At 38.4% G+C, this 26,218-nt stretch overlaps 2 protein-coding genes across 2 annotated transcripts; both read right to left on the minus strand.

The window, feature by feature from the left end:
• Positions 1 to 12,333: 12,333 nt before the first annotated feature.
• Positions 12,334 to 15,579, minus strand: LOC110682130 (protein HOTHEAD-like). Its single transcript, XM_021858377.1, has 5 exons — positions 15,330 to 15,579; positions 14,321 to 14,971; positions 13,752 to 14,140; positions 13,014 to 13,549; positions 12,334 to 12,696 (listed from the first exon to the last, which is right to left on the minus strand). The coding sequence occupies exons 1-5, from the start codon at positions 15,409 to 15,411 to the stop codon at positions 12,630 to 12,632; spliced, it is 1,725 nt and encodes a 574-aa protein (XP_021714069.1). The 5' UTR covers positions 15,412 to 15,579; the 3' UTR covers positions 12,334 to 12,629.
• A 4,573-nt stretch (positions 15,580 to 20,152) lies between these two features.
• Positions 20,153 to 25,949, minus strand: LOC110682131 (serine/threonine-protein phosphatase 7-like). The gene is made up of 5 exons (XM_021858378.1): positions 25,315 to 25,949; positions 23,324 to 23,830; positions 22,262 to 22,408; positions 20,768 to 20,875; positions 20,153 to 20,478 (listed from the first exon to the last, which is right to left on the minus strand). Exons 1-5 carry the CDS (start codon positions 25,750 to 25,752, stop codon positions 20,398 to 20,400), a joined length of 1,281 nt encoding a protein of 426 aa, XP_021714070.1. The 5' UTR covers positions 25,753 to 25,949; the 3' UTR covers positions 20,153 to 20,397.
• Positions 25,950 to 26,218: the final 269 nt, after the last annotated feature.

Below are 26,218 nucleotides of genomic sequence, written 5' to 3' on the forward strand. Positions count from 1 at the left end.
GCTGATGCTGCCTGGCACGCATCTAGCTGCTGCTGAGCGCTAGTGCTGGCAGCTGCTGGGCGCTGCGGCCTGGCAGGCTTGTTGGGCGCTGATGCTTGGTGAGCTTGCTGGGCACCATCACGCACCAGCAGCTGGGCGCTAATGCCTAGCATGCTTGTTGGGCGCTGATGCCTAGCACACTTGCTGGGCACTAGCTCGCACCAGCACACGTTAGGCCTAGCCCTAGCTTGGAGGGGCGACGATTTTGACTTAGGTCAACCCATGGTGGGCGATGATCCTCTTGGGCATTTTAACCCCTTATCTTTATGGGCGATGATTCAACCTTCGGCCAACAGTTTCGGACTTTTTCGATCGCGTTTGCACGTTTTTCCAACTTATAAAAGAGGTCGATTTGGCGCTCGGGGTGTCATGTGGGTGATGGAGTGTCTTGAAAACCATATATTATTTTTAAGAATGCTTAAAAATGACCCATCTCGTCACCCACGGGGAGCTATGTTGTCCGTCACTTAGTAAATTTTGACGAATACTTCGGGAGGCCATAACTTGGTCCCCGGGTGTCCGAATCAAGCAAATTTTTTTTTCAACTTGTGTATTTTTTCGAGCTCTACGTGATATTAAATATTCGAAGGAGCTTCGGCCCACCGGAATTGCGAAAAAAGGCCTCTAGCGTGGTGAAAATGCCATTTTTCTGATTACGGTCTCACTTTTAGGCCTATCTTGGAACGGTACGGGCTTGGACCACCCCATAATGAGCTCCTATGACGGGCGATGATATTATTGATGCTTTCTAGGAGCCCCTGGGTTGGCGATGATATAATTGATGCTTTCTAAGAGCCCCTTGGGTGGGCGATGATATAATTGATGCTTTTCTGCATAAGTAACAAGTGTCTGTGACAACCTTCCCTTGCATGTGTAACAAGTGTCTATGACACCTTTCCTTCGTATGAGTAACAAGTGTCTGTGACACCCTTCCTTCGCATGAGTAACAAGTGTCCTTTGGCTAATTTTACGAAGCAAATGTTCCTCTTTATATATCCACATAAACACATATTTCTCACTCATAATTTCATTCTCAAAAGATTTCTAGTGAAAGAAAGCAGTGATAAAATTTAGTGAGAGAAAGTGTTTGCAACACTGTTTGGCGGAAGGAAGCTTGTGCGCTCTTGTTCAGAGGTAGTCGAGGCGGTGATCGTGGTTTAGCATTAGCCGATGCTTCATTTAGTTGTAAGACACTACACTTTAAGGTACGCCTTTGTTCTTTTATGCTTTTCTTTCTTTAATGGCATCATCGTCAAGTTCTTCTAGCATTAGACAACCATGGTGGGTTGAACAAGGTGAACCTGCCGTGGAAGTAGCACAAGATTGGTCTGCTACTTCCGGTATCCCTTATGCCGATGTGTTGCCGGATTTCCCTGGCGGGTCTCCGTACTAATCCTATGAGGAGGACTATGGTCCGGGTGAGGTGACTGTGGCCTTCTCGGAGGGATATGGTTTATTTAATAGGCACCTTGTGAAATGGTGTAGTTGAAGTGATGGAGGATGCTGAAGGCCAGGACAATGAAGAAAGCAATTACCAGGGCAACGCGCAGCCACTCGGGGGAGGCCTGCAAGCCTATGGGTTGAGGGCGGTGTTTCAAGAAAGAATCCGCCTAGGCCAAATCTCACGGTCCATGATTGAGCAATATGGTGTAACCGGCCAATACGTGGGGTATGCCCCTGAAGATGGAGACACTCCCATGACTCCACCTCCAGGGTGTACCGCCGTATATTGGGGTTTACTAAAACAGGGGATGCGCTTTCCCCTTCACCCTTTTGTCAGGACTTTGTTGCGGGAGTACAACTTAGCTATTTGCAATTTGACACCTAACTCTTGGCTGAAAGTGTACTCTTTTTTGGTGGTTTGTACCATGATAGGGCACACTCCAACTTTAAGGCTTTGGAGAAACTTGTTCAAATTGATACCCTCTAAGGATTTAAATTTCGGTCATGGCTCGTGGGCCTTTCGCATCCGCAATGGCTACAAAGTGGTGCACGACCAACAATCAAATGTCAAAAACTGGCGTGGCCAGTTTATGTTTGTTTACTATCGTACTTGGGACATCCCATTGATCCCAAATTTAGGGGAACCCAATTTGAGTTTAAATTTCGACGTTCCACCCATGAACGGGAAGGAAGCTGTAGTTGCCCTTTTGTTGGAAACTAAGGGTCTTGTGGTCAATGGCGACGCTGTTCAATTACCCATGAATTGGATACCCAACCGAGCCTTTTTAAAGGATGAAAAGAAGCTTTGTACAATTGGCCTTGGCTTCCGCTCAGAGGGTATGCTAGAGGGGGGGTCTTCCACACGCATTTTGATTATAGGTATCTTTGTGTTGTTCTAACTTCTTCCTAATTCTATGCAGGATTCATGGATTCAGAAGCTTTGAAAACTCGGAAGGCCCTTGCCCTGCAAGCTGCTGCGGTGAGGAAGCTAGTAAAGAGCGGTTCCAGGGAGATACCTCCCCCACCCTTGGTAAGCTATCTTTGTTGTCTTTGAATGCATTTTAATGGTTTGAATCTCACTGATCTGTTACTTTGTAGAGGACCCAAGGGAAAGTTACCTTGGCTCCGGTGGAGATATCAGGGCAAACCTCTAGTATGGCTCCTGAAGATTACCAAACTCAGCCTTCAACAATGCTAGAAAGCCATGACCTGACGGTGCCATCCCCTCGACAAGTGGTGCCATCTCCTCGGCGTCCGCCAAGCCCTAAAAGGAGTAGGCGCGATGACGGGAGTGGCTCATCTAGTAGGGCCTCGTTTTGGGACCTCAATGGCTCGGGAAAAGAGGCCCGTGCTGAGTCGGCTTTAGGTCACCTTTACTCAACTGTTGATGCGGACCACTTTAAAAGCTTGGATCACGAGGAAGAGTTTAGAATTATGCAGCAATCATGGGCTGAGGTTTGTGACCCTCTTTCTTCTTATCGTTACTTTTACTATCATACCGTGATTAACATGACTTATTTGTCATCTTTAGTATTCGGTACGGGCCGCCGCGTTAGCATAGCGAGGGCTTATGGTCGCTGGCCTAGCTAAGGAGAATTATGCACTTGTACGAGAGGTCAATTTGCTTAAGGAGCAGGTTGCCAACTTACAGTCGCAGCTCGAAGAGATGACGAGCCTTAAGAAAGCTGCTATCACGAAGAAGCTCCGGATTAGAAAAGAAAAGAATCAGATCAAGGAACAGTTAAGGACGACTCTAGAGGAGTTGGAGTCCGCAAAGGAAAAGTTGGCAAGTGTTGAGGAGCAGTTGAGGGCGGCTGGTGCTACTCAACAAGAGGTGGCGAAGGCTTGGCTCCAAACACCAGACGACAGGGCCTATGTTGAAGAAGAGTGTGTCGAAGCTAACGAGCTAGGGCAAGAAACGCGAGTCCGTCGCCTACAGGCTGCCTTTGAACTTGTTCACCCTGACCTTCAGTTCGAGCCTCTCTATGGCAAGTACCAAGAAATCCTCAAGAGCGAGCTTGATGAGATGATGAAGAATTTTTCGCTCTGTGGTGAGGGCCAAGGTAGTCAAGCCTACGAGCATCAACCAACCTTTGATCAATACCCCGTGGGCAATCATCAATATCATGTGCTAAAAAAGTGTGGTTCCAAGGGTGATGCTTCCGAGGATGATGTTTCTAGCACTCATTCTCATCGTGACTAGTTTCCTTTTTATTGCTTTTCCTTGTTCTTGTATCCTTTTATTTTCAAGCAGACTTGTATTTAAGGTAACTTCAATGAAATAACAGATTGTTCTGGCTCACTTATGTTCACTTGTATTTATTACGTTTGATGTCTTCTTTTGGTGCCCCTTGGGGCTAATGAGCCCCTCGGATGGGCGATAATAAGTCTAGTGCCCCGTGGGGTTAATGAGCCCCATGGATGGGCGGTAATGTGTCTGACGCCCCTTAGGGCTTATGAGCCCCTTGGATGGGCGGCAATGTGTTTAGTGCCCCGTGGGGTTAATGAGCCCCATGGATGGGCGGTAATGTGTCTGACTATCCATAGGGCTTATGAGCCCCTTGGATGGGTGGCAATGTGTTTAGTGCCCCGTGGGGCTAATGAGCCCAATGGATAGGCGGTAATGATAAACATGTAACTTTGTGGTAAAATGGAGACGAAAATTGCGAATGGAAAATATTAAGTTTGCTATTAATGGAAATTGATTACTATTGTGGCAACAAATGCACTTATTCTATGACAAAACGTCTTACAATGATGAAATGTTCACATAGCCTTTACTTGTAGTACCCATGCTCCCATTTCATCGTGTAAGCGTTGAAAATATACTAAATTGAATACTGAAAAACATGAATTTAAACATAAAACCTTCTGAGGTTCTCTGCGTTCCAGGGCCTTTCTAAGGCTCTGCCTTCGGGAGTTTCTAGGCGAAAGGTCCCTTTTGCAACTTGTTCTGTGACCTTATAAGGCCTTTCCCAATTAGGTGATAACTTTCCTAGCTCGGGCTTGCGGCATGTGGCCTCTATATTGCGTAGCACCCAATCTCCTACTCCGATCTGCTTCTCCTTGACCCTCCTATTGAAGTGACGAGTCATTTTCTGTTTTTGTGCGATTGCCCTGAGTACGGCGTTACCCCTTATTTCAGGAAATAGATCTAAATCCATGCTTTTGTTTTCTTCATTCCTCCTATAATCATAGAATGTGATCCTGGGCGAGGGAATCCCTATTTCGACTGGTAGCACAGCCTCGCTGCCATAAAAAAGGGCGAACGGGGTTTGGCCCGTTGCATCTTTCGGAGTTGTTCTAGCTGACCATAGAACACCTGGTAGGTCATCAACCCATGACCCCTTGGCCCCTTCCAACATAGTTTGTAGGCCGTGGAGTATGATTTTGTTTGCAGCCTCAGCTAGGCCATTCGCTTGAGGGTGAGATACAGCACTAAAGTTTGTGTGTATTCCAAACCTCTCGCAATACTCAACAGTCGGTCGACTATAGAATTGTCTCCCATTGTCTGACACGAGACTTCTGGGCACGCCAAACCTTGTGATGATGTTGCGCCATATGAACTTTTGAATTTGCTTATCAGTGATTGAGGCTAGGGGTTCGGCCTCGATCCACTTAGTGAAGTAGTCTATGGCGACCATGAGGAATCTTCTCTGCCCTGAAGCTGCTGGGAATGGTCCAAGCAAATCCATGCCCCACTTGTCAAATGGTAGGGTGGCGATGATTGTTTGTAGCGGGCTCGAGGGGAGCCTTTGCACATTGGCAAACTTCTAACACTTGTCGCATTTTTGTACTAATTTGGTTGCATCCTCCCTTAGGGTAGGCCAATAAAACCCTGCCCTTAGTACTTTTCCTGCTATGCATCGAGCCCCTTGATGAATTCCACAAGCTCCTTGGTGTATTTCTCGTAGCACATAATCTCCATCTTCAGGGGTGATGCACTTGAGGAGGGGATGAGTGTACGACTTTTTGTATAGGTTTTCTTCGTGCCAAACAAACCATTCTGCTCGTTTCTTAATTGCGTCGGCCTCTTTAGGATCTTCTGGGAGTTTGTTGTCTCGCATGTAGTGCACTATTTGATCCATCCAAGTATCTGATCGGTCCAAGTAGTGAACTGCAGGCGCATTGATGCTTGGTTGTTTGAGAACTTTCCATATTATAGAGCGAGGGCCGAGCCCCTGGATGGAACTAGCCATTCGTGCAAGGGCATCAGCCTGTTGGTTATCTGCCCTTTGAAGATGCTTGATCTGAAATTCGGACAACGGCGAAGCAGTTTCTTTGACCTTGTTGAGATACATGCGCATGCTATCTTCCTTGGCTTCGAATTCCCCTTGGACTTGGATCACGATTAATTGGGAGTCAGAAAAGGCATGAACTGCCATGGCTCCCGCCACCTGGCACAACTCTAGCCCTAAGATGAGGGCTTCATATTCAGCCTCATTGTTTGAGGCGTTGAAGTCGAACTTGACTGCATACTCAAACTTCTCGCTACTCGGTGACATAATTAAAATGCCGGCCCCGCTTCCTGCCTTGGAGGAGGAGCCATCTACATATAACTGCCATGGTTTGGATCCATCATCATTAGGGCGATGAGTGCATTCGGCGATGAAGTCTTCTAGAGCTTGTGCTTTTATTGCCCTTCTAGGCTCATACTCAAGGCTAAAATCTGCAAGCTGGTCTGCCCAATCTATCATTCTATTTGAGTGGTTTCTCCTTTCGATTGCCTTCTTTATAGGATGGCTAGTCAAAACTTTTATGGGGTGAGACTGGAAGCATGGCTTCAGCTTTTGGCTTGCCATGACTAGGGCGAACACCAACTTCTCAATTTGGGAATACTTTGACTCAGCTCCTCTGTAAGCTTGGCTGACGAAATATACCGGGTGTTGTGATCTATCCCTCTCGGCAACCAACACTGCGCTAGATGAGTATTCTGATATAGCCAATTATAAAAACAATATCTCCCCTGGCAGAGGGGAAACCAACTTGGGAAGAGAGGCCAAGTGTTCTTTTAGCTGTTGGAAGGCGATCTCGGCTGTTGCGTCCCATTGGAACACTTTTCTCTTGAGTGTGTTGAAAAAGGATAAGCTCTTGTCTGCCGACTTTGAAAGAAACCTGCCCAAAGCGGCTATGCATCCGGTCAGCTTCTGCACCTCCTTTACACTTCTAGGGGTCTGCATATCTAGGATGGCTCTGATTTTGTCGGGGTTAGCTTCAATGCCCCTTTCATCCACAAGGAAACCAAGGCATTTGCCTCCCTTGACTCCAAACACACACTTTCTGGGATTTAACTTCATCCCATATTTTCTCAATGTCGCAAGCGTTTCGACCAAGTCTGTGACATGGTCCTTCTCATGACGACTCTTTACTATCATGTCATCAACGTAGGCTTCGACGTTTCTCCCTAATTGCCCTTCGAAGATTTTGTTGATTAACCTCTGGTATATGGCTCCAGCATTTTTGAGGCCGAAAGGCATGGCCTTGTAACAATATACTCCTTGGTTAGTGATGAACGCGGTATGCGGTTGGTCCTCTTCTACCACAGGAATTTGATGATATCCCGCGTTTGCATCCATGAAGCTGAATAGAGCATGTCCAGCCGTTGAATCCACAAGCTTGTCTATCTTAGGGAGAGGATGGTCATCCTTGGGGCACGCCTTGTTTAAGTCAGTGAAGTCGACGCACATCCTCCATGCCCCAGAGGGTTTCTTGACCAACACAACATTCGCAAGCCAATCTGTATACTGACATTCTTTAATGAACCCTGCTTCGAGTAGCTTCTTTACTTCTGCTGCAGCTGCTGCGGTACGCTCGGGGCCTTGATGCCTCAACTTTTGTTTAACAGGCTTGTAGCCTGGCTTGATGTTTAAGCGATGAGTCATAATGGCAGGGTCTATGCTGGGCATCTCGCCTACTAAGTAGGCAAAGACATCACGATGTGCCTTAAGCACATTAATTATTTGAGTGCGCAATGCAGCGTCGATATTTGTTCCGACCCGCCCCGTTTCTTCAGCGCTGCCAATGACTTCTTCCTTATCTTCTTCTACGGGCTGGGGTTTGTCTACTCCCCCTAGATTCTTCAGTGAAAAGGACGGAAGGGTCGGTTACCTTGTTCTTCTTCGATGGTTCAGCGGGTGCTTCAGATGCTCGCTTCAAGCTATTGACGTAGCATTCTCTAGCGGATCCTTGGTCTCCATATACTTTTCCAACTGTTCTATCTTCAAGCTCGAATTGCATGAGCAGCTGATAGACTGATATGGCTGCCTTTACCTTGTTCAATAACGGTCGTCCGAGTATGACATTGTAGGGTAAGGGTGTGTCCACCACCAAAAAGTGGGTAATCACTGATCTACCCTTCCCTTTAGGACCAAGTCGAACTGGTAAACGGATTGTCCCTTTGGGAAAGACGGACTGTCCTCCAAAGCCGATTAAGGGTCTGTCTACGGGTGTTAGATCTTCTACATTGTATTTTAAACACCTCAAGCAATCAAGGGTGATGAGGTCTGCTGATGACCCGCTATCGACGAGCACTCGACTAACTCTTAAGTTGGCAATTCTCATCTCAATGACCAAAGGGTCGTCATGAGGGATTTGCAAAGGGCGCTCTAACTTTCCACCGAACGTCATGATAGGCGAAGAGGGCGTTGAAACGGGTGTGACCTTGAGCACTTGATGTTGCAAGGTTCGTAGGTTGTCTTTCGCTTTGGTCATCGATAGTTCCAGCGAAAGGCTCTATGGTAGGCATCTTGACCTTGTCTACTTTTGGGGCATTCATTAGCTCCTGGCTCAATGGAGTCAGCGGCGCAGACAAATGAGATGGCAACCGTGGTGGCTGCTCATCTCGGTTTCGAGTTCTTTCTTCTTCCCGAGGTCTATGGCTTGTATGACGAGATATGGGATCTCGCTCAGATCTGTCCTGCCTTGGAGGATCTTCTGATTCTCCTACATCCTCTCGACGAGAAGGTGATCGCTGATCAGGCGATCTCGGACTCTGACTTTGCCTACGACTCCGTGTCCGATTCTCATCGTTATCACGTGCTTGGCGTTGCTCGATTACCCTGTGTCTGTTAATGAGTTCTCGGGCGTCCATCTCGCGCCGCTGTAAGCGCATCTCATCGATGAGTCGTCTAGCATCTGGGTCTCTAACCCGGTTAGCTGGTTCACCCTCCCTCCGGCGTCGGCTTGCAGTAGAGTTCCGACTGGATTCTATGCAGACCGGTGATATGACAGGCCGATAATGAGGAGATCGACAACGGTTTCCAGATCTACTTAGGGCGGATCTAGTAGTACCGACAGGCTGTGCCCTACGGCTTTGTCCACCGTTTCGTCGGGGAACATTGTGGGGTTGTGCCCTTTGACTGTTTCGCGACGCCTGGCGTCCCTGGTCTTGCAGTGGCCGGCGGGAGGGACCAGCTTGGTTGTTTTTCACAGCTTCAGTCAGTTGTCTGAGGGTGTCTTGGAGAGTTGTGTTGAACTGCTCGGTCAGCTTTTCTAGATCTTGCCTAGTCACAGGTTGCTGATTTCCTTGATCAACGGGTTGTTCAACCTCCATGTTGTCACCTTCATCTTCACGGTTTGATTGCGGGTTGTTCCGCGACTGACGAGGTGGGCGTGACTGACCTTGAGTTTGATTCTGCCCACCAGCGTTTTGGGAAGGATCGGTTCAACGAGTGGTAACCATGACTTTTTGTTTGACGAATCCCCACAGACGGCGCCAATTGTTTCTGCAAAAGAATTTCGGATCGAAGTTGAAGGGGAATTGCTCGTCTGGTCGAACCGAGTCCTGCAAAACAACGAAAGTCAACTGCCTCGGGGGGTGTTCCCGAGAAAGCCCCTCCGACGGTTAAGTCAGTAAACTGTGTTTAGAGAGAGAATTTGTAGAGAGAGAGTGTGTGGAGAAAGAATTCATTACCTCGCTAATCTGTGAAGATTAGCATTTATAGGAAAGAATTAACTAACTTGATTAGGGTTAGGATTGGGGCTTCTGGCCGTTTTGGGCCGTGTTAGGCCCTGTTGGACTATATTAGGGTTTCTCGGGATGCGTGCTGTGCATGATGATTGAATTTTCCTGTTTAGGGTTTAACTAAGGGCACTTTGGTAATTTATGTATTTAATGAACGTGGGCCCACAGGGGGTCCAAACACCATTATTATCCTAATTTTTTGATGAGAAAATCTTTGTTAGATATCGGAAAATATATTTTCCGATATCTCTAACAATCTTACTAGTAACTAACATGGAAAACCTAGAAAGAAAATGAAAACCATGAGTAACAAACAAAAGATCACTATATTGCTCATTACCTAATTATATTAAGGATATGAAAGGATAAAACAAGCTAAAGAGATTAAGAATGTATAAATAATGTTCGATCAATCATGTTCCATGTGTGTGACCTTAGCTATTTTTCTTATCCAATCTCTAAAATTCAATTCATATCATATATCTCAAGTACGCATAAAAGTGTTGCATGTATACGTTACATTATTGTACTTGTATATATAATGGTTTATCACTTAGCTTGAAAGAAAAAAGAAACAAGCACTATTGCACTAAGCTATAGCCATGCACCAGTACAAGTAAAGAAAATTCCAACATAGTACGAGTAACATATCTATATCTAGCCGAGTAACAAACCAATTTTTTAGCTCATTATCGTAATGTCTGAAAAATCATGCACGCACTAGGCATTTTATGTACTGTATGATGTTTAATTGTATGTATATAATTGCATTCCAGTATACAGTACAACAATACACAACAATATGTATGTATTAGTTCGATTGATGAAGTATACTACATACACATACATACATTAATCATATTGTTCTGATCTTATATATTTATACTATACTTTTTATTTTTAGCTGTATTTGATTTTGTTGATCTCTCATGTAGAATTATTAGTCATGTCATATGATATACTTCGTATATTTAAATATAACCTATTCTAAGTGAGGATAACTCATCAGTTGATAGGACGACTTGTTATATATCTCAGTCTTTGCTAGGTTGTGGACTTATGAGCTCGAATATCACCTATTCGTTCACTAGAATGAAGGAAGTTAAGGAAATGAAGTTATTCCTCTTTGATCGTCATGATCATATATAGTTAGATAAATTTGTGTAAATATAGAATTATTCCAACTATTTTAGGACTAAATCCAATATCTAATAATAGTATTATTAGGGTTTTGCATGATAGATTATAAATAAAACAGTTCTGATTCAATGCATTCATTTATATATGATTTCAAAACATTATCATATACTCAATTCAAAGTTTATAATCCAACTACCACTCGATTATCCATAATAATCCTTACATGTATCATAATACGTGTAGGTCATGCCTTGTTCCCCTTCTCCTATCATAGTCAAATCACTTATCACTTATAGCTGTCGCTAGGTTATTACTCCATACTAGGAGAGTACAACTAAAAATTAATGCCCTAGTTCAAGTTTAACCTCAAAAAAAATAAAAATAAATAAATAAATAAATAAAAATAAAAGAAGATAAATGGAGTACACATATAGAGAATATATTTTTGGGGGTATTATGGAGGTTTGGAGAATATTCTCATTACATAGTTTGGAAATTCGATTCTAATTAGCCTAAGGGGAGGAATAATTTATAAGAAAATTAACTTAGAATATGTTCGCTACATAACCCGGCTACATTTTATCTAAGTTGATTAGACCTAATTGTAGAGAGAATACAAGTACTAGAATTTATTGGACTTGAATGTTATTTATTAGAACTTGTGACCTACAACAATTTTTTAAGGTGACAAGAACATACCTAAATAATCTTCATAAGAAAGTGACCTAGATTGTGTTCTCTTAGTCAAAATTAAGGTAATTTGGTAATTAATAGGAATTTGAAGTGGTTTAGTTTAAATATTTTTCATTATTGTCTATAATCCCCTAGTGTGATAAAATTATGACCATGTTTATAGATTAGTACATTAAACAATTTCATTCCATTTACTTATACGCAATTAAAGATATATGGAGTTGTTGGGGCAACTTTACAACCCTTTTTGATTCAATATTAATAAAGGAAAGGAAAGGAAGAGAAAAGTAAGGAAGAGAAGGGAAAACATATTTCTCCTAAATCATACTACTACCTCCGTTTCATATTATTTGTAACGATTTGACATAAAGTAGAGAGGAAAAATGTCTAATCATTGCAAACAATATGCATGAAGCAATATAATACATGGGGGGAGGTAGTAATATACTATTCGTTATTTGGCATCGGTCAAAGTCAACTATGAGAAGTAAGCAATATAATACATGGCCGGACTGGCTCTTAAAGAGGATCAATTTTTTTGGGCCAACAGTTGTACTTTTACAGGTCCGTTAGTTTAAGCATTTGTCAAGCTTTAGGATCCAATTAGTTAAAGTATACCCAAGTAATGGACTTTTGGGCCCATTACAGACCCAATGGTGTTTTATTTTCTCAGATGTTGGGTTTGAAACTTGGTCCAATCTTACAATTCACCTTCATCTTACCATAGTGATAGTATATAAACTGTTTCTGCGATAACAATATGATCTGAACTAGTAATGTGATACGAAGTAATTAAGTTAGACGAATCTGCTTATGTGCTATTTTCCTATATGATCTAAATTGTTTTTCCGTGGTAGAATGCCTCAGTTTACTTGCCCCGTACAATTTATAGTAAGTTTTTGTCTTTATTATTATTTTATCGGCATTACATTTCAATGTCCTAGTTTGTGGTTACATACAACAATAATGAAAGGGTAATCAAGCATTAAACTTTTTTGAAGCATTGATTACCAATCTACAATTTAAGTTTATAGTCTCCTTAATATGAACATTAATTGAGCATATCCAAAGTGCGAGCTAGTTTACTCAGTAAAGTTTTGTCCACGCTTCATAGTATAGCATGTTTACATTTTATTTTTAAGCAAAAAAAAAATATTTGTTGTTCCTTGAATTGACAATTCTTAAAAAAGGAAAATCAATTCTAAATTTCTAGTCAAATGATTAACAATGGAAGAAGACACGTATGCTATCAATGAAAATTCTCTGACAATTTTGAGTTTTTTTCCCCCTTTAAGTTAGAGGAAAAAGAGGTTTAAAAAACAAAAACAAAAAAAGTGACATTTTAAAATGATTAATCCTTGAAACTCTTCTTCTTTAATGCAGCAGTTCTGCTTTGCAAAATCCTTCTTCCCATGTATCTGCATATAACAAATGAATTAAACCATTAGTTTATTTTCTTGTAGCATATAACACACACAAAGGTTGCATTTATCATTTCGGACTAATAAACTCTATAGTTCTCTATTCAAGATGTACATCTACATTACGAATTCACCACTTAACTCTATAAGATAAGTCCTATACGAAATAAGTTCAGATAAAGTCCAACCAAAATAATTGTATCAATAGGTTAATATACGGGATTTATTTTCAGGTGTAAAGAACACACGCGCACACAATCACAAATGTCTAGACGTAGTAAAAACAATGTAAAAATGATAAATTAGTGGCATACCTTCCAAGCATCATGACCGTAGCTTGAGGATTAGTCCCAGGAGAGGCATAGAATGTAGAACCATCAACAACCCTTAAACCACTAACATTATAAACCTTGTAATTCTTATCAACCACTCTACCAACTTGACAACCTCCATGGTAATGCCATATTGTCATGACCGTTTGCTTACAAAATTGTTCAAGTGTTGTAAATAGTCCGGTGTCGTTGGCCGGCCTAGGGCATCGATTGAGAGGGAGGTTCACCATGGTGGTCAAAAGACTTTCGATTGTTAATTCCGAGTACCGGAATTTGGAGAATGATTTTGATTTAATTACCTTGATTATGGTCTCCATCCCTTTAACACACCTTGTTAGATCTTCCTTTTCTTTGAAGTAGTTAAATGTGACTGAAGGGTTGTCACTTGGATTTTTGGTCTTAAGTAATAGATGTCCTGAAGAAATAGGCCCAATTATTTTCTCAAGTATTAGGCCAGCATATAATTTTTCACTTGCTACTTTATTAATGTATTCTTGGTTGCTTGTGGGTTGGCTAGTCTGCAAAAGAAATCAAACTTTCAAAACTTAGTCCGGGCTAGAAATATGTGTTTTTCGAAATTTCAATTAAGGCTTTTTTTTTTTTTTTTTAATCATTTTAAACACTTTTCAAGAAAATAAGTTTAGATAATATCATATTCAGGTAACGCAACAATGTTAAATAAACTCGCTAAATAATAATAAGAGTAGTGAAATATTGCACCTTGTAAGAAGTAGGCATTAAGTGAATAATGGAATTGGCAAAGTTTGTACCACTAGCAGCTTCAATGTAACTACCAAACTCAGTGATACCAACCGCTTGAATTAAAGAAACTTCAACAGGATTTGGTGAAGGAATCATCACAGCATTCATTGGGTTATCAGTCATGCCTTGGCCCACCATTGGCTGATCCACTAACAACTCAAGCCCAAGTTCCTTAAGATGGGCTTTTGGCCCAATTCCACTTAACATCAATAATTGTGGGCTTCCTAATGCACCTGCTGATAATATTATTTCATTCATTTCCCCTGCTTTTACATATGCTTTGTGCTTTATCCCCTTTGAGTCCCTAAATATTACACCATGAGCTCTTGGTTTTTGAGAATATTGCCCTGTTTTACATCAAATTTCCATTTTAAGTAAATTATAATTAAATTCTAGTATTAATAAGCATCATTATCAAAACCATATTATGATACTAAACCAAATACGCAACACTTTTCACTTCTTTATGTCACAGTGTCAAGTTCGTGTCAATGATTGCAGACAACTCAAAATACAAGGGGTGTTACCTTTTGTTCGAAACATGATCTTGTGAACCGTAGCAAACAAATAAACGACGGTTGTATTAGGATTAGCATACTCCAACAAATCGGCCGCAGTGTGCCTCTTTCCATTGTGATCAAATATAGATCCTCCAATCTTAGTTCCAACTATATGATCATACGTGAACCCATTATAGGGCTTAACCCCAGCTTCTACTAGCCCATCTCGAAAAGCCGATTGAAATTGCAACATTGGAGGCTTAAATGCTACCTTTTTTTCAATCCATGCATAAGACTCGTTCACTAAGGACCCTGACCACCCAACCTTGGCTACATAGTCTGTCCCTGCACGGCTATAGAACCCTGCATTCACGGCCGAACCACCACCGAGCACACGGGCACGTGAACTCACCACCCCATCTTCTGACACAAATTGTTGAGCCGTGGAGTTGTTATTGTGAACATCATCTTCGCTTAGGTTGGCTCCAAAGCCACTCATTTCTTCCACAACTTTTTTTCCATATGGTGCCCCGCCCCTCTCTAGGAGCAGGACGTGTGCTCCCTCGGACAAGGTGGCCGCCAATGCGCAACCCGCGGTCCCACCTCCGATGATGATGTAGTCATAGTATGAGACTTGTGGTGCAAATGTTGCTTCTTTCATGAAAGAGTAATTTGGAGCTACATACAATTATAGTTTCAGAAAATGTAAGTAAATGTACTTTTTTCTTCTAATAATTGGAGATTTTCATAGTATAAACAAGTGTACCCCACCGCAATTTTGGAAATTGACTTTTAAAATAAGACTTTTAACGATTAATTTCTACGGAATAATTTATGGAGTATACAATTTTCATGCTATTAAAAAGTTGAAAATATAATTGTGTATTAAAGTACAACATTAAGATTTCTTCATTGAAATCTTGTATGTATAGATGATTTGAAAAGTGTGAAAATAATGAAGGAAAAAAAAATCCCTAATACATAACTATTAGATTTATGTTACTCATAATAATTAAATTCTTATGTATATACGTACCTTTGTCGCAGTAGCAAGTAGAAAAGAGCAAAGAAATGACTCCAAAAAGAGAGAGAACAATTCTCCATGACCCCAAATCCATCACGGTGTATATTCGTTCAGGTTTTAAGAGGGTTACTAAACAAGTAACAACAAAATAAAAGTATAGAATATGGTTCTATGATGAGTTTATATATAATGTAACAATATCACAAATGGCTAATCATAGGATTAATTCTACAACTTCCAACCTCCATCCTTCTAGATTGGACCCCATTTTATTATGGCATGAATTTTTGAAGCTAGCTAATGGATAAATAAGATTTAAGTACATTGGTTAGTAGATGTAACCCTACAAATTGCATTTAATTGCGTTTGATGTGGTTGTTATAGAGAGAGGAAATGTAGAAATTATTATATATTATTGCTCAACCAATTATCATACGAAGTAGTTTTTATTCATTTTTGGACCATTGCTAATTAAATTGGTTGGACATTATTGGTTATGAATTATAATGTATACTCTTTCTGTTTTAAAATGTACTAATTATTCTTGAACATGTAAAATTTCTGTTTTTAAATGTATACTCTTCAAGTCATTTCATATTAATCATATGTTCTATCTAGCGAAGTATATATCAATGCATTCAATTTAAAAATACTAACGAATTAATAACCTTGTATGAAAGCTTAGACCATGCATAATCTTTAGCAAGTATTCTTAATAGTAGGGATTGGAACAAAGGAGATTGAGATCGACCCTTCAATAAATTTTACATTGAGATTGATTACAAAATAATTTGTACATTAATTACTTGATGTTGTAGTTTCGAAAAAAAAAAAAAAAAAAAACAATTATTTTCTTCATGTTATCATATATTGCATTGAGCATTATATTAGTCAATATTAAGGATCTCCTAAACTGATCCATTTATGCTCTACTATTTAAAACCCTAAATTATAAATTACTTCGTATTCTCGTGATATGGAGCCATGGAGGGAGTGTTAAAATCGCGATTTATCCATTGATTGAGCATGGTTTACTCATATATATTTTTTGTAAAAGCATAGGATCGAATTGAAATTCAATTGCATGTATTGGGTATTACTTAAAGAGCTGAGATTACAATTAAATCAGCGTAAAACACACATAATTTATATCACTATTTTGCTAATCCACTAGGAAGACTGATGGAGGAGCATTCAATTTTATTTTTATTTAATTTTTTTGTCAACAAACGTGATAAATTTTGAATGTCTTTATTTAATGAGATCAAGAATTATACTGTAATACATATAAGTGTAGAACACCAATAATAATAAAGAGAATTAAGTTTGAAATTAATATATGAAACTGCTTACCTGTATAGAAGTGACAAAGGGCCGGTCCCATGAGTAAATTATAAAGTGGAATATGATTGAGCTTATACCACCTAAAAAAATTAAAGCATTTCTAAAATTATACGAAGTGTAAGATGTTAATTAACTGGACTTCCATATATGTTAACCTAATTAATTTTTGATAGCATAAAATTCAACAGATTAATCATCCTCCGTCAGTTAAGTTAGAAGATGGGAATGTACTCATTATAGCACCATATTTATTGGAAAATATTCTGCCAATTTTACTCCTCTTATAGCTTACCCGAAAGTTAGAGTAAGGTTTTATCTTTTTTTAAAAAAAGGTTTAAGTTTGTCATAAAAAATTTGAAAGGTTGTTTTAAAACAATATAAACTTAATAGTTAATACTAGGTACTATAAAAGCTCATTTTTACAAAAGTGGGTTCAATATAATTAAATTACTGAAAATCTAATCTTCTCGTTGCTGATAAAATATGATTTGTATCATATAATAAATTGATAAGGTCTTATTAATTTGTTATCGGCACATTTGTACATCAGCACATGCACCGAATTGGCAAAGTGGTCGAAGTTCATACCATTTTAAAGTTTATTAGTGAGCTAATTAAAGTTGTGCATACATACATGTTAAGATTTTAAAACATTGGTGTCAAATTGTCAATAAATTACAAGCAATATTGGGGGACAAAACACGATTTGCCTTTGAATGTTATTGCTACATTATTTTGCGTAGTTGATACAGAGCATAATACTATTAATATGACAATTAATTTTGAACAAAGATATCTTCCGTCATAGGATTATATACTATTTAGTGTTTCCCAACTACGCTGAAAGGGCTCACCATCATTAACCAAAGTAGGAACATTGTTTTGTGTTGTTATGTTGATTGGAAAATAAAACCCTATTTATGTATGCATGCAAGGTCCTTATCTTGGTAGTTAGGGGAGATAGATCTACCAAAATCATGTACTCAATACTTAACCATTTTTTTTCATGTGTATCTGGCATTCTTCGCCATTGACCCCTTGTCTTGGACGACAAATTGACATGCATGCCTATCGTCTAAGTGCGGGTCCTTAAGCATTTAAGGCTTTTTTCGTGCAATAGCTACATTTTTAATTCTTCCTTTTTGTGGTTGTAGCAATGAATATTAGTGTGTCACGAGGAGTAAGTGTGTCACAGAGAGTAGATGATGCGAACATGCATAATTCAATCTCACGCTGTGAATATCATCCGTAACATGTTAAGTTTTTAACCATATAAATTAGCTTATATCCATAGCATAGTTCGTTATTTTTACTTAGATATATTATCTAAAAGCCAATTTAATCTAGTTTAAATTAAATTACACACTTATAAAAATTGGGCGGGATCAGAGAAAATTCAAAATATCTATAGACCATGACATTAGAGATGGGTAAACTTCGCTTTTAATTCATGTACTTAGCACAAGGTCCATCAACCCATGGGGTAGCTAATGTAACAAAGGAGCTTGATTGACACTGATAAGATAATAGAGGTTGTGAGAATCTAATAGCGTAAACCTTTTGGGGCCTATGAAAAGAAACTTTTTTCGAAATTAAAGTTTATAATACATTGTAATTAATTAAGACTTAGGAGAGACATAAACCTAAGACAAAGTTTTATTATTACAAGATACATATGTATAACAATGTGATTTGAATTGTAACAACCTATTTGGTAGAGAAGATTTGGGTTCAAAAGAAAGAAAGGAAGAAGTTTTTATGATATTTCACAAGGAAAATGGATGTGATATGAAAATGAACAATATACCTTCACTTTAAATTGCAGGTCCACCCAAATCAAAGGTAGGGTTGCTCAACAATTGCTATGAATCAAATTGAATACTCGTAAAACGGATGCGGAATAAATACTATATTTAGTCCCAAATCAATGCGATCTAAACCTACAAAGTTCTGTCTAAAAAAACAAACCAATTTTCAGTTTAAATTATTATTATTATTTTTTTAAGGAAGTTTCAATTACTCCTAAAAAGTAAAAACCTCTAATATGATTTATTTTCATCTTTAATAAATTGGGAAAGTATGTGTTATTTTACATATTCATACGGAGTATAAATAAATTAAAAAGAACGAGTACATATGTATACCTATCCATTCAATCAAACATGTATATTATGACACGTAGACTCTACAAAAATGTACGAGTACATATGTATTTTCTATACGTAGTACTTCGTAGAGCAAATACACTAATTCAAAAATGTACTACGTATAAATCTTTACCAAAAAAATAATAATAATATTTTCTTGGAATGGCCACAAAACAGAGGACGTAAAGATGCCGTCGAGGTGTTGAAGAAATTGAGAATATTTGGACTTTCTCGTCAGTTTAGGTTTCAATTGAATACCCCATTTTCCAAGTCTTTAAGTATGATGCGACATTATATTGTCCCACTCTTTGAAATAATTATGTGAAACCTTTAGATGTCGATGAAAGATTTCGTCAGGAAAATGAAAGATTTCGCGAGGAAAATGAAAGACAGGTCGATGATCTAAATTTTTGATCTGATAATACCCTTTCAACCACATTTCACATCCATATAATTAATGTACTAATGTACTGCAATTAATCCAATCATACAATACATACATGGCACATTTCTAATTAAGTTTAGCCTGTATTAAGTTTTAAGTAGTTGATATGGACTAGTTATTCTCTCGCTTTGATAAGAAACTAATGAGTTGATACGAAGTACAATGATTTAGCATTCAACTACACAACGATGACATGTGGTGATTTTTAATGTGAGGCAACAGACCAAGTAATAACATCATATAATATCAATTAATACGAAGTACTCCCTCCGTTACATATTACTCGCACCAAAGGAATTTTTTATTACGAAGTACTCCCTCCGTTACATATTACTCGCAACAAAGGAGTATTATTTGTGAGACATAAAATATTTCTTTGGTGCGAGTAATATGTAATAGAGGGAGTATATACTTGTGGACGTTATTATCATATCGATGAAAATTTGTTGCAAAGGGTTAACAAGTCTTGATATTGTCTCTATTGAAGGACAAGCAAAACGTCATGTGGGTTTTCATTCGAAAATTAACTTTAGCACCCAGAATAATAATGTTTGCATTCTCACTATGAGCGCAAAAATTTTGCGCTCTTAACACAAGCAATGCCAAAATCAGTATCCTTTTCTTCTTAGTTAAGTATATTTGCAACATTGAGGTGTTTTGTAACGAGAAAGTAGAGCAGGCTATATCATCCTTACGGTTCAACACACCAAGAATTACACAGCAGCAAGAAGATATGCAATCTGAACACGTCCGCATGTATATTTCACTCAATATGACAAAAAAAACACAGATGAGAATACTGATGCAAGAATGCAAGACTAAATGATTAAACAATAATATGGAGTACTGATTAACCTCTAAGCACCGTAAAACATACACCAACCCACTCCTTCAAGAAATATAACAGAATGAAGCATCGGAAAACAGAGAAAGATTATAGTGATACACCTTCAGTGTCAAAAACTTCAAAATGTGAGCGATAATTATATACTCCTCCAAGGTTTCCTATTGGCTAGTGATACAAATAGATTAATGGGGCACATCAGCTGTACTGCAGCTGCTTATATACAACAAAAAATGCAAAAAATAGAGGTAAATTAATCTACATACCAAAGATGTGATGCTCTTAAGGGGAAGCATTCCTTCATGCGGATGACACCATAGATGCTAAGTCCAGTTCTTCGTCAGAATCCAACACTTCCTCAAAGTCATAATAAGGATTAGCCTGTCACAAAGATCAAATTATATAAATTTACTATCGTATAAACATAGCAAAAATTCCAAACAGCAATGTTCTGAATAATGAATGTATAAATTGGAAGAAAATTACATTTTAAAAGTTGAAAGATGCGGATGAAGGTCAAATGAAAAGAGCATATAAATGATGGGCCATTCATTAATACATTTACAAAATATTCATATTGTGCACCGCCTCTAATGCAGGCTATGCACCATATCACCCAAAGAAAAACAGGTATGTCAATTTTACTAATCAATTGTAGAACAGTTTGTACCTTTGGTCTAGGCAAGACAGCTTCAAAGCTGTGGAATATCGGAGTATCAAAATTAGGAGGCTCCAGCATAATATATGCTCCTCTATTTCTATATCTCTCTTTTGTTGCCTGCAATAGAAGAAACTTTGTTGTAAATTTTATCATTTAGTTCCAATATAGAGCACTCCAAATCTCCAAAAAAAAATTAAAGGCAGTCTACAACTTAATAATACATGACCTACACATGCAACTGCACACCAAAAATAGCACTTGAAAAAGCTTCTTATTGCCTCTTTGTCAATTGATATTTCAATCATCAGTGTGATATACCAACTTTTTAAAGGAGCTTTTACATCTAGCTTGCACCAGCATAAAAAGAAGTAACTAAATTCATTCACATCTTCTATGTTTAAAACAACTAGGCATCAAGGTAGGGTCAAAAAGACTTGCAATAAAAAAGCTACATGGTGCATTCACCTGTTGAAAGTTTTTGTTCAAGCTTCACCAATAAAACTAGATTCTTTTTATTCCGTAACTATGGGAAGACCTTACCCCATCCACACTTACCAGGAAAAAAAATATATAGAGGATGGACATTATACTTATATTAACCTACATTTTCAAGATTTAGACAATATAAATCGCATCCTATTCGTCCACTTTCAAAAGGACATGACATTTTATTAGTTTCACCATCAATACCTGAATAAATTGAGTGCCATACACATATTGGTCTGGGGATGGGCAGGAGTTTCAACTTAGCCAATTAAAATTCTGGAGAGCTTGCACTGCAAGATCCTCAACTAAGACAATCTTCTTGCAAGGAATATTTTCCAGTTGCAATATTAATTATGGCTAGGCCCGTCACCGATCTTATAATTTGATACAGAAGGAGCATATCACTTAAGTCTTAAGGTACAGGATTTTAACTTATTAGAAAGCAAAAATCTGTAAATTCTGCCCTTACTCCAAAATCAGAAAGAATTACACTGTTTCTTCAATCATAATTAAACAACTTAAGATAAGCCACATGGAGTATAAACCAGGAGAATCTCGAGAATATATACTTTGGGAAACATTATTTTTGTATTAAAATAAAATAAAATAAAAATTCCTTCAAAAACTTAGTTGCATTTAGGTGTAATAAGATGCCGCTAATGCTACTTTTTTTTTAATAAGGATACAGAATGAATACCTATAGCAGATAAAGAGCACATGCAGGGGCAAGTGCAACACAGGTTGCCTTAAAATATCAAAAAAGCAAGGCATCAAATAATGTTGATAGCCCATGATGAGGAGTTAGCACATGGAAGAATGTTCTCCATGATAAGAAAAACAAGAGCTTACATACAAATGCTTTAATCAGTAACCTTGACAAACTTCCCAAAAAAGGAACATCAAGCATGAGCAGATGACATTTTTATCCTAAATTCAAACTGTAAGAATAAAACATACGGAGTATAATACATGAAAACAGATATAGAAAAGGCAGGATATATCAGGAATGGAAATTACCTGGAACTGTGGGTAGTCTGGAGCACTGAACAGAGTGATAACCTTTCCAGACTCCACATCATGATCAATTGTGTAGCCTTGATCCATTCCTGCAAGATCTGGCCGTTTTTCCCTTGCATCCGGGCCTTCATGTGATCTAATAATCAACTATCATAAAACAAATGTCAATGGTATTTTCAATACTAGCACTCTAGTAAACAGTTGTTACAACTAGTTGGGTAAACCAGAGAAAATAGAGCAAATGTTTCAATGACAATCACATTAAATCCCAAACAATAAACTTCAAAAGCAAAGGGCATAATAAATAACACATCAAATTTTGCACCCAACAGTTATAATGAGCTAACAGAGACAACCATCTTATCTCCATCAAAAGTGCTAAATTGAATGTCAGATTATTCTATTATCATTATGGAACAAGAAGCTTTACGAATACACAACAGCACCACTCATCACGGATATAGGAGGTCAAGATACACAGATGCATGGTTAGGACCCCAGGGGGACTCAATACACAACTTCACTATCGTTAACTGATGAATAAAGAGTGGCTCTAATAGACCCACATAAAAGAAGTAGTTCTGGTACAGAACCAATATGTGACATGGTTTGGAAAATCATGCCGTGATACTTGCTAGTTGCTACTGGCTATTATTTTATCACATGGACCAGTGCGCAACCTTAGTGGTCGGTTATGGTAGTCATTACACAAAGAAACTAGTAAAGTTCCAGAGGAGAATGCTTCTTTATAACTTCAGCTTTTAAAATAACTAAAACCCGGCATTTCTCCAGTTAATCAAGGTGCTAACATATTTGACAATATTTGAAATTAACTATGTCTCATTTGAGCTGATGAAAATGGAATATGTCATAGCAACTCAATGTAATGTCTGCTAGATGCTCCATCTCTGCATCACAAGATTCACAACCAGTGGTTTCAATGTACAACTTCTAATGCTTAGAAGGGGACCTATGCGTTTCATTGTTTTACTGGTTAAATCATCATTTTGCAATAAGTTAAAAACTGAACAAAACTAGGAGAATAAGAAGATTGACAGTCACCTTCAGATTGAACTTTTTCAAAAAATTGTCAGTGCAATCAGGACCCCATAAAAGTCCAATGCCTCTCTGCGTATTTGGTGAAAGGCCAGGTTTCGGTGAAGGATCAGACCACAATACATCTCCGGGTATCAGATTTGGACCTTCCCAAGGAGGGTCCAGAACTATTCTTCGAGCTTTAGACAATTCCTCAAAGGAGCCAAGTGACAACTTGTCATCAGAGTTTTCCTCAGAATTGATACTAATCTTTCGGTTTCTTTTCTTGCCTTGTTTTCTTTTGGACGGAGGAGCAGTTACACTCCTGAAAATTCCTCCATGAGCAGTATAAACTTGACCAGCTATAACAGTTGTCAAAGGAAGTCCTTCAAAGCAACCTAAACACTTGCGGTAGACATGCTTCCCTTGACTGCCATACTTGGTCATAACTTCTTTTTCAAAACCATAAACACCGGTGCAATATTTGGACTCATGATTTCCACGGAGAAGATATACTCGATTGGGCAAATAAATCTGAAAAGGAAATATGTTGTTTTACAAGAATGCATAAAAATGAATTAACAAGGAAAAATAAAATAAAAATTAGAAAAGAAAAGTGTATTGTAATGAATGAAGAATCCCCCCCCCAAACCCTCTCCCAATTTTCAGCCCTCCGAGGCATTTAGAGATGCCCATGTTTGGTGCAACACCTCAATTATAAAAATAAAAAAAGCAATCAACAAAATCTTAGGCCACCTAAGTTGTCCATCTATAAATTGCATTGACCACTTATGCTAGAAAAACAACATTATGAGCTCATACAAGCTAATTAACAATTAAAAGTGCTCCTCTGCTCCAGAGTCCAAAATGCTGTTCAAGGCCTTCAGGCCATCTATAAAGCCACTATTTATATCCCAGCTTAGAAACACCTCAGCAACTAAGAAGCTGAAGATATTTAAATTGAAAAAAAAAAAAGTATCATTGGCTATGACATGAGTTACACAACAAAGAAAACGTAACTAAAGATGAATGAGAATCCATAAAAGACCACCAGGCAGCTCATCGACTGACTTATGCTAAAAATATACTCAAATTTAAGCTCCAACATAGGAGTTTACAAGTCCAAGCAATTCCATAAGTTTGGCATTTGATCTTCATTATTTCAAGATAATCTTACTCTTTTCCAATCCAAGGCCTAGCTTTCCATCTATTGAATCACATACCGTATACTTATTAACCTCTCTTCAATACCTCAATGAGTGCATCAAATATACTCACATTTAGGCTCCAACATAGGAGTTTAGAAGTCCAAGCTATTCCATAAATTTGGCATTTGATCTTCATTATTTCCAGATAATCTTACCCACTTCCAATCCAAGGCCTAGCTTTCCATCTACCGAATTACATATCGTATACTTATTAACCTCTCTCCAATAACTCAATGAGGGCATTTCCATAACCCTTAGAAAATAGGGCAAATACGTATTATCTATAATATATCAACATATAATATCGTTTTCAAAAGGCAAAATATCTCTAGATACATAAGATAACACGTACAAGCTAACCCGATCTCTGTCCCTCAAAAGTCTGAATTACTCACCAAACAAGCATAGAGATTTACCTAAGCCACCAAACTATAGCACTAACCTAAGTGGTGATAACAGATAAGCACAATGACCCGAAACCGAAACGAAAATGAACTAATATTACATATACAAATTAACCAGAGCCAAGCCAATTCATCAAAATCAAATTCAAACCAAGTAGCACATCCAAGTCCCAACCATTTAATATGTAAAGCAACCAGCTTGATAACTACAATTAAACTCCAATGTACAATAACAGAATAACATGACTATAAATTGATCAAAAATAAGAACAATATAATATCAATTTCAAACTCAATTCAAAAAACACAGAACAAAATGATCAAAATCAAATTAGTATAAAAGCAAACATTGAAAATTAAATGAGTAAAATTTCAGAAAGATAAAAAGGTACTACCATGAACAGACCTTCCAAGCCAAAAGCAACACAAACGTTTCAAACCCCCAAGCACCTCGATCAACATAATCGCCATTAAAAACAAAAATCCGATTATCAGAAGGTAACCCAGCATCATTCAGCAAAAAAATTACATCATGCAATTGCCCATGAACATCCCCAACAACAACAACCCTAGAATCGGAAGAAATATCGTCAATTCTCACACAATTGGGCTCTTTGTGAAGAATCTTCGAGCCACAAAGGATTAATTTATCGAAATCAGGGACCGGAAGAATGGAGGGAAGATCAGTAGGAGAGAGATTACGCGAAGACCAATCGAAAGAGGACATTAGATTAAGGACCCATTCTAGGGTTAGGGTTCCGTCTTGCGGCCATTGAATTGGGGGTGGAGATTGAATGTTGGTTGCAGTTGTTGATGATGCAGAAGAATCTGCATCGAATTGCATAGTGAAGTTGAAATTAAAGTGATGAGCTGTTAATTTCTGAAATCGGGTTAGTTAACTAGTTAAGTTTGAGGTTTTTTGTGATTTTGGGAGATTTATGTTCAAGAGGTGGCCCATTGGGTGTTTGGGACTTTGGGTCAATAAATTGGTCTCTTGTTTTTTTTTTTGGTAAAATTAGGTCAAAATGAGCTTGGGCTAACTTGAGCTAGCTTGGAGCTAGTAATTTGATCCGTGAAGCATGAATTCATCTTCTAGCAGATAGGATAGATGAGTCAGGGTTTGTTCTGTTCAGCTTAATTTCAATTTAATTCAGTTTATTAGCTCTAATCAGTTCAATGCAGTTTCTAATATCCTTATCTCATAAACAATTCAATTTAGTTCAGTTACGCTGCAATCAGCTCATTTCAACTGTTTTCTGTAAATCAAAACAGGCCTTCGTGGTGGTTCAAGTTGGAGTGAAAGGAGTACG

The sequence above is a fragment of the Chenopodium quinoa genome, unplaced genomic scaffold (genome assembly GCF_001683475.1).
Source record: "Chenopodium quinoa cultivar QQ74 unplaced genomic scaffold, ASM168347v1, whole genome shotgun sequence".
Classification (NCBI taxonomy): Eukaryota; Viridiplantae; Streptophyta; class Magnoliopsida; order Caryophyllales; family Amaranthaceae; genus Chenopodium; species Chenopodium quinoa.